The sequence below is a fragment of the Melospiza georgiana genome, chromosome 7 (genome assembly GCF_028018845.1).
Source record: "Melospiza georgiana isolate bMelGeo1 chromosome 7, bMelGeo1.pri, whole genome shotgun sequence".
Taxonomy (NCBI): Eukaryota; Metazoa; Chordata; class Aves; order Passeriformes; family Passerellidae; genus Melospiza; species Melospiza georgiana.
In genome coordinates, this window is record NC_080436.1 from 39,985,991 (window position 1) to 39,995,370 (window position 9,380).

The 9,380-nt window shown below is 46.5% G+C and overlaps 1 protein-coding gene across 1 annotated transcript in view; it reads left to right on the top strand.

Annotated features, from left to right (window-relative positions):
- The window catches only part of KCNJ3 (potassium inwardly rectifying channel subfamily J member 3), a 28,698-nt gene extending 22,382 nt beyond the window's left edge, over nt 1-6,316 (top strand). The window contains exon 3 of the mRNA XM_058027606.1: nt 5,662-6,316. Coding sequence (XP_057883589.1) covers nt 5,662-6,248 — 587 coding nt within the window. The 3' untranslated portion in view covers nt 6,249-6,316. The remainder of the gene's footprint in view (nt 1-5,661) is intronic.
- The last annotated feature ends 3,064 nt before the right edge of the window (nt 6,317-9,380 follow it).

Here is a 9,380-nt window from a genome sequence, read left to right on the forward strand (position 1 = left end):
CTGGCTGATTGCAGATCTCAGCCATCTGTTGTGTTGTGAGAGGGTCCCCAAGATGAGGTGAGAGATGAGAATTTGACTCCATGTTCTCAGAAGGCTGATTTATTATTCTATTCTATTCTATTCTATTCTATTCTATTCTATTCTATTCTATTCTATTCTATTCTATTCTATTCTATTCTATTCTATTCTATTCATTTTTGTTTTCAATTCTGGTTCTTAGTCTTCCTTTTATTCATCATTCTATTCTATTCTATTCTATTCTATTCTATTCTATTCTATTCTATTCTATTCTATTCTATTCTATTCTATTCTATTCTATTCTATTCTATTCTATTCTATTCTATTCTATTCTATTCTAATTGAAATGCTATACTAAAACTATAGTAAAGAAAGAGAAAGGTCACATCAGAAAGCTAGAAAGGAATGAAAAATAAAAACTCGTGACTAACCAGGGTCCTGACACAGCTGGACTGGGACTGGTCATTAATTAAGAACAATTCACATGGAACCAATCAAAGATCCACCTGTTGGTAAGCAACCTCCAGACCACGTTCCAAAGCAACCAGGTAATTCTTGTTTATGTTTCTTCATTTCTTTTCTGAGGCTTCTCAGGAGAAAAATCCTGGGCAAGGAAGATTTTTCAGAAAATATCATGGTAACAATCTGTCACCGTTGCAGATGTGAACATCAGGATATCCTGTTTATCAGTTATCCCATTTATCAGTTTTCCTTAGCTAAATGGGATGAACCAGCTGCTGTCCCTGTGTTTGGGGCCCTGCATCCCTGGGATCATCCCAGGCCAGGCTGGATGAGGCTTGGAGCAGCCTGGGATGGTGTCCCTGCCATGGGAGGGGTGGGATGAATCCTGATTTCTGATCCTTGATTTCCCCTCTGACCCAGACCATCCCAAGATTCCATCATTCCCCTGCCCTCCTGGAAGAGGAGAGGTTGCTGTGGGAATCCTTTTCCCTGCAGCAGCAAATCCTCCCTCAGTCCTGCAAGAGCAAAGGGCAAGTGTTGTATGTCTCTATACCAACTCCCAATCAGGCTTTACTCTTCCCTTCATGGGCCTTAAATTGCAGTTCTGAATTGGCTCAGTTATCAGAAATTAATCAGACTTTGCTGCATGAATAATTTTTCACTGGTATTTTGGAGGTTTTACAGGTGAGCTGCAGGTTTAAGGCAGATCATCCCCCCAGAGTGCACATGGAGGAGCCCCTGGCTCAGCTCTGGGGGTTTTAACCTGCAGGGCAGCAGCTCTTCCTAAGGAAAAAGGTAAAAACCTGACAAAAAGAAGAATATTTGTGCCTTTTGGCCAGGAATTCCTGCTGGTGGTGCCTTTTCCTCCCAGTGCTAGGACATGGAGATGCCCTTTTTGTGGCCGTTGGTACCCCGTGCTGTGAGTCGCTGTAATTCCCAATTTAATTCCCTCTTTCCACTGATAAGGATGAACTTTTCCCCATTGGGAAGGACACCCGTGTGTCCCTGTGTCCAGCTAACTGCATTCCAATGGCTGAAGGTGACATTTCTGGCGTTCCTTTGGAGAGAGAAAGAGCCAGGGAACCTCTGGGTGCCAGAACTGCTTCTGAGGCCTCTCCCAGGCCAGGGGGAAGCTGTTAAAAGCTGATTAACGATCCGTGATTTCCCAGGCAGCGGCCAAGCTCGGGGATCAAATGGGATAAATAACAGGGCTGGGATTCTTTTCAAGGCAATTTATGATGAGCTCTAGAAAACAGCCAGCTCCATCTGGGCCCTTTGGAAATTTGGAAGTAATTGGAGGATTATTAGAGGGTGGAATTAGTCAAAGCATTTATTTACGGCTTTTTTTTTTTTTTTTTTTTGGCCTCCATCTGCCCCCTCATTAATCTGGGAAAGCAGCAATGAGCTGGGCTGACAGCGAGTCACAGAGTCGTGGAATGGCTTGGATTGGAAGGGAAATTAAGGAGGATCCTTAATTGGATGGTTGGGACACCTTCCACCATCCCAGGCTGCTCCAAGTGGCCTTGGAAACTTTTAGGGATGGGGCAGCCACAGCTCCTCTGGGTTCCCCACATGCACAAAAAGCACTCCCTGGTTTTGAAGAGATGGAGAAGGGATTTATTGGATATTTTGGGGTATTTCTGCTGGAACTGTTGTACCTGCTCAGGTGGGATTTGTGTGCAGGCAGAGCTTTGCTGGTTCCCAGAGCCCTCAGTGAGGGGGGCTGAGCTGGGAGCAGGGAACAAAATGCTCCAAAGGCTTTTCCTTTGACAAACACTGCTTAATTCCATAATAAATAATTCCACTGCAGGCAACTCCCAAGCTGGAGCTGGGAATTTATCCTGCAAATGGATATTAATCCTGGGGAGAACTTGGGGAGATGGGAGCAGGCCTCAGAGCAGTGCAGGCCATGAGTTCTGAGGGGAAACTCCTGAGGGGAAAAAGCTAAAAAAATGAAAACCTTTCCATGCCAACAGCAGGAATGGAACACTGGGAACCAGGAGGGAGGGACATCCATGAGGAAAATTCATGGAAAATAATCCTGGAGTGGTTATCAGAAGGGCTGGCAGAGGTGGGGAGCGCACAACTGATCCTGCTCTGTCTGTAGGAAAACGTGGAAATGTTCATGGATTTGGGGTTGGATGGAGCCCCTCTGCTCTGGGAGAGCTGGGAATGTCCCCTGGAGAAGGGAAGGCTCCAGGCAGAGCTCAGAGCCCCTGGCAGGGCCTGAAGGGGCTCCAGGAGAGCTGAGAGGGACTGGGGACAAGGGATGGAGGGACAGGAGCCAGGGAATGGCTCCCAGTGCCAGAGGGCAGGGATGGATGGGACACTGGGAACTGGGAATTCCTGCCTGGGCTGGGATTGCCAGAGCAGCTGTGGCTGCCCCTGGATCCCTGGCAGTGCCCAAGGCCAGCCTGGATGGGGCTTGGAGCAGCCTGGGACGGTGGAGGTGTCTCTGCCATGGCAGGGATGGGATGGTTTTGTTTTTAAAATCCCTTCCCACCCAAACCATTGTGGGGTTCTGTTGTTGCTGGAATACAAGTGTGAAACAGCAGAACAACAGTGAGAGCTCAGAGCTGGGGCTGAGGCGTTGCTGAGAGAACAGAACACAAAGGAAAAGCTGGAAAATGCAGCAGGGCTGGAAGAAAAGCTGGGAATTGATTTCTCGTCCTGGCCATGGTAGTGCCTCTCAGCACTGTCTGCTGGCTGACACGTATTCCCAAGGACATTGGGAATATTGGCTGCTGCTCTTCACCCTGAGAGGCTCTTAAATAATTTGTGCCCTTGGGTTTGTTGGGAAGGAGATAAATGGATCTGAAAGATAAATTATATTCCTGTAGATATTTTCCCCTCCAGTGAGCTGATGTGGGAATGAGACAGAATCTGTGGCTGATTTTCCTGAGATTCTGCTGATCATTTTTCCATGGTAATAGTGGGTACAGAATTCCTCCTTGGAAAGCCTGCTGGGAGAGGCAGGACCATGGGGCAGGAGGTGGAAATAGCCCCTGGGACATTGCCATGGGATTGCCTGGGATGGGAATGGGGATGCACATGGGACAGGGCATGGGAATGCTGGTGCAGATGAGGATGGGGATTTGGATTGGAATTTGGGTGGGAATGGGAATGGGAATGCAGGTGGATCTGGGTCTGGAGATGTGGGTGCAGAAGGGGTGGGAATGTGGATGTGGATGCTGATGCTGACACAGAAGGGGATGGGGATGCAGATGTTGATAGTGGTGTGGATGCAGATTGAGATGGGAATTTGAATGGGAATTTGGATGGAAATGTGAGTGTGGATGGATCTGTGTCTGGAGATGTGGATACAGAAGGGGATGAGGATGGGATGGGAATGCTGGCAGGGATGGGAATGTAGATGTGGATATGGAAATAGGTGTGAATGGGAACTGGGATGGGGATGGGAATGCAGATGGGTCTGGAGATGCAGAAAGGGATGTGGATTCAGATGTGGATTTGGATGCAGATGTGGATGGGGATACAGATGTGGATTTGGATACAGGTGTGGATAGTGATACAGATGTGGAATCCCACATTCAATCCCTGAGGAGGTCCCAGTCAGGGCTGAGGCTCAGGAGGGGAAGTTCTGGGATGTGCTGATGAAGCTGCTGCTGAGCAGCTGCAGAGCGAGGGGCACAGCTGGAAGAGGAACTCACTCAAATTGCCATTTCTCTCAGAATTGCAGGTTTTTCCTAAGCCCTTTAGGAACAGGATTGCTTCCACTCCACTTCATAGACAGGAGCACCTGGGCTCTGGGTTAAAATTCACTGGGAAGTACAAAATGTGTCCTGGGTGAGGCTGTGGGGTGGCTCTGGCTGTGCTCCTGCAGATGTGAGGCCTCCATGGCAGTGGGAGCAGCATCCAGTGCTAAAACCCCTGGATTCATATTTTCCTCCCAAGAGATAAAGTGGGGAACGGTTTTGTCTTGTGATCAGCAGCAAGACCAGCACTGATTCCATCAGCAGCAGCATGAGGTGGGATAAACTGGAATTTTCCTGGCTGTGTGTCACATTCCATCCCACTCCCCCCTGCTGCAGCCCCACTGTTGTTTTTCCTGTGCCTTCCCAAGTTCCCTTCCTTTTCTCCTGGCTCCTGGTGAGCCAGGCAGGGGATGTGTTTGCAGAGGTGGATGGAGCTTCCTGAAATCCAAATGTCACATTTCCACTTGGCTGTGTGAGGAGCAAATGGCAGCGTAAATCTATTTGCAGATTTCTATGGAGAGTGGTTAAAAATAATAATAATAATGATGATGATGATGATGAAAAAAAGCTGGATTTCTTCTGGAAGCCTCCAGCAATCCATGAGCATCATCTCCCTCGGATTCCCTGGGGTCACCAGGGTGGCCAGGTCTGATGCTTGAGGGGACTTTTCTCCGTGGTGGGAGGAAGAGGAAGGGCAGTATGTTTTGTGCCTCTTAGTCATGGATTTTATTCCCTGTTAATCTTTTGGAGCTGGATCCCAGCCTGGCAGCGATGGGTGTGGGAGCAGATTGCTGGTGAGGCCTTTGGGGAGGAATAAATGTATTTTGTAGGACTTGCTGATGTGTTGGAGTGTGCTGATGAGGGGCTGGTTTTGTGTGCATTCATGGGTATGAGGAAAATGTGGAATGACTTAGGAATACTTTAGAATCTGACAAGTCTCATTTGCCCTTACAGCTCCTGATGCTTCAGTCCCAGGGTTCTCAGGTAGCCCTGATGTCCCTTTAGCAGCAGCACCTTCGGAAAGGGTCTGTAAACGTAGGTGGGAATTCTTCAGTTCTGCCCCTTCCGCTGGTGTTGGCTCTTTCCCCCTTGGGAATGGCAATTTAACAGCTGTAGAATGCTAAAATCATGGAATCCTTAGGGTTGGAAAAGACCTTTAAGGCCATCAAGTCCAACCATCAGGCCACTGACCCACCTCCCAAGGAGCCACATCCACAGGGCTTTGAAATCCCTCCAGGGACAGGGACTCCACCATTGCCTTGGACAACCCTTTCCATGAAGGAATTTTCCCTAATATCCAACTAAATCTCCCCTGGTGCATCATTTCCTCCAAACAAGGGCAGGCTAATCCTTTTTTTTAATACATTTAAACACACAAAATCCATTTAATGGAATTGCTGAAGGATTTCTGTGCATCCCCAGTTTTCTGGGACTGCTGGAAGCTTTTCCTCCTTTCTCCTTGCAGGGATGACGTGCCAAGCCAGGACATCCTACACAGAGGACGAGGTGCTCTGGGGCCACCGCTTCTTCCCGGTGATCTCCTTGGAGGAGGGGTTCTTCAAGGTGGATTATTCCCAGTTCCACGCCACCTTCGAGGTGCCCACCCCGCCCTACAGCGTGAAGGAGCAGGAGGAGATGCTCCTCATGTCCTCGCCCCTGATCCCGCCCGCCGTCAGCAACAGCAAGGAGAGGAACAACTCCGTGGAGTGCCTGGATGGGCTCGACGAGGTGGGCACAAAGCTGCCCTCAAAACTGCAGAAAATCACCGGGAGGGACGACTTCCCAAAAAAACTGCTCAGGATGAGCTCCACCACCTCGGAGAAGGCCTACAGCATGGGCGACCTGCCCATGAAACTCCAGCGCATCAGCTCGGTGCCCGGCAACTCCGAGGAGAAACTGGGCTCTAAGACCACGAAGATGATGTCGGATCCCATGAGCCAGTCGGTGGCAGAGCTGCCCCCCAAGCTGCAGAAGCTCTCGGGGGGCGGCGGCAGGATGGAGGGGAACCTCCCGCCCAAACTGCGCAAAATGAATTCCGACCGCTTCACATAACACGGCTGGGACTGCCAGGAGGGCAGCGGGGGCTGCCGGGGGCTCGGGGCCGCCCAGGGGCCGGGGTGGGCTCGGGGGAGCCGGGGTGGGCTCGGTGCTCCAGGAGCTGGGGGCGTCCCGCGGGGTTCCGAGCGAGGGCCGCGTCCTCGGCGCGTCCGGTCCCAGCGCATGCAATAACCGTGTGCAATCTCTGCATCTCGTCCGTGGCATGACCTCTCCTGTATTTATACTCTGTACCCCCAAAAACACCCAGAGGGGCCTCCCTGCCCCTGCATTCCCCAGGGAATAGGGACAACACGGAGTGGGGAACGTGCAGGGGAAGCTGAACTTCAGTTGGAAGCGTTTGGGGTTTGTTTTTTCCCTGCCGTGGGTCGTGGTTTGCTCACCCAAGTTGTTTGCTGCATGTGGGTTTTTTCCTCCAAGGAGGTGTTTTAGTTCACCTTTCACATCAAATCTGCTCGCCTTAAATCCACTGCTGGTTTCTAGTTTGCTTTCAAGTTTGTTTTTTTTTTTTGTGTGTGTGTGGGGGGCATTGTTCCTTGTGTCAAAGCCACCAGGAAAAATACCAGGGGGGAAAAATAAAAATCTGTATTTCATCAGGCTTTGTTTAGAAAAGAAACTTGTGTTCTGAAGCCTGGGGCAAAGTGATAAATAAATGACTTGAGTTCACACTTTAGGTACAGTTAGTAACATTTTTATAAAATCTTTGTGATTTATATGTGGATGAAAATCAGCAGGATGTGTTTGATTTCTCTGGTTGCTGAAACAACCAACCATGAAAAAAGCTGAATGTACCCGTGGTGCCAAGCAGGCTCTTCTGTTGGAAGAACTGCACCCCAAAAGCAGAGCCCCAATTCCCCCAGTCCCTCTGGGCCTGGATTTCCCTGCCAGGCAGGGCAGGGTGCTCCCAAGCCTCGTTCCTCACTGCTTTTTGTGGTGAAAGCACTGTTTGACCTTGTTCTGAGCTGCAGATCACTCTGGGGGCTACAGAGTGACCCAAACCTTGGATGAATGTTGACATGCTGGGGTTGATTCCTCTGTCCCTGTGTTTGGGTTTCCTTTGCCCACCTGGATCAAGGCAGGGTGAGCTCTGTGATGAGCCCTGGAGCACGTCCAGGAACACCTGGAGGACCCCCAGGAGCACCTCCACCTCCAGGTGGAGCACCTCCCCAAAATCCAGAGGGCTGAGGTGCCCGTGGACCCCTGGGCTGTGTTTGGGGCCTTCCTTCCAAGAAGCTGCTTGTGGGAGCTTTGGGATAGAAGGAGGGATGGGTGGGAAAGGCACCCCACCAGGAACAGGGCTCCAAGTGCCATCCCGTGGGTGAAACCCTTGGGATTACATCCAGGTGCTCCCAGGTGTGGGCAGAGGAACATCCCTGGATGGGCACCTCTGGCTCTCCCTGCAGCCATGCCAGCATTGCTGGGTAATTAATGACAGAGCTGATGGGTTTTGAGGAAAAAACTGGGATTTTGTAGATGCTGGCATGGAACGAGGACTTGGAAGTGCAGCACTGCTGGAGCTGGCTCAGCCACCAGTGTCCCTGGAAGTGTCAATGTGTGACTGCCACTGTATTCCTGAGCATGCTGCACAATTCCCAGAGTTCCTTCCCATGGTTTATCCTGATCTTACTCTCATTCTTTTCTTATTCTATTCTAATTCTATTGGTTTTCCTTATTCTAGTTTGTTTCTTAACTTATTCGTGTTTGTGTTCGTATTCGTATTCTTCCTCTTATTCTTCCTCTATTCTATTCTATTCTATTCTATTCTATTCTATTCTATTCTATTCTATTCTATTCTATTCTATTCTATTCTATTCTATTCTATTCTATTCTATTCTATTCTATTCTATTCATTTTTGTTTTCTGTTCCATTCTAATTCTTATTCTTACTTTTATTCTTCCTCTTATTCTATTCTATTCTATTCTATTCTATTCTATTCTATTCTATTCTATTCTATTCTATTCTATTCTATTCTATTCTATTCTATTCTATTCTATTTTTTTTTCAATCCTGGTTCTTAGTCTTCCTTTTATTCATCATTCTATTCTATTCTATTCTATTCTATTCTATTCTATTCTATTCTATTCTATTCTATTCTATTCTATTCTATTCTATTCTATTCTATTCTATTCTATTCTATTCTATTCTATTCTATTCATTTTTGTTTTCTGTTCCATTCTAATTCTTCCTCTTATTCTATTCTATTCTATTCTATTCTATTCTATTCTATTCTATTCTATTCTATTCTATTCTATTCTATTCTATTCTATTCTATTCTATTCTATTCTATTCTATTTTTTTCCAATCCTGGTTCTTAGTCTTCCTTTTATTCATCATTCTATTCTATTCTATTCTATTCTATTCTATTCTATTCTATTCTATTCTATTCTATTCTATTCTATTCTATTCTATTCTATTCTATTCATTTTTGTTTTCTGTTCCATTCTAATTCTTATTCTTACTTTTATTCTTCCTCTTATTCTATTCTATTCTATTCTATTCTATTCTATTCTATTCTATTCTATTCTATTCTATTCTATTCTATTCTATTCTATTCTATTCTATTCTTTTTTTTTTTCAATCCTGGTTCTTAGTCTTCCTTTTATTCATCATTCTATTCTATTCTATTCTATTCTATTCTATTCTATTCTATTCTATTCTATTCTATTCTATTCTATTCTATTCTATTCTATTCTATTCTATTCTATTCTATTCTATTCTATTCTATTCTATTCTATTCTATTCTATTTTTTTTCCCAATCCTGGTTCTTAGTCTTCCTTTTATTCATCATTCTATTCTATTCTATTCTATTCTATTCTATTCTATTCTATTCTATTCTATTCTATTCTATTCTATTCTATTCTATTCTATTCTATTCTATTCTATTCTGATTTTATCTTTTCCATATCCTATCCCATCCTATCCCATTTTATTCCATTGTATTTCCTGACTCTCGCACAGCAGCCCAGGTGAAATTTGGGGGTCCCCAGGGGTTTCTCCACAAGTAGAAAACATTGCAGGGAGAAGAGCTGGAGGTGGGAAAAACCCTCCAAAAACCCCCTGGCAGCGGGGCAAAAACTGGAAAAGGAGCCTTGCTTAATGCAATAAAAACGTCAAGTTGGGATCAACT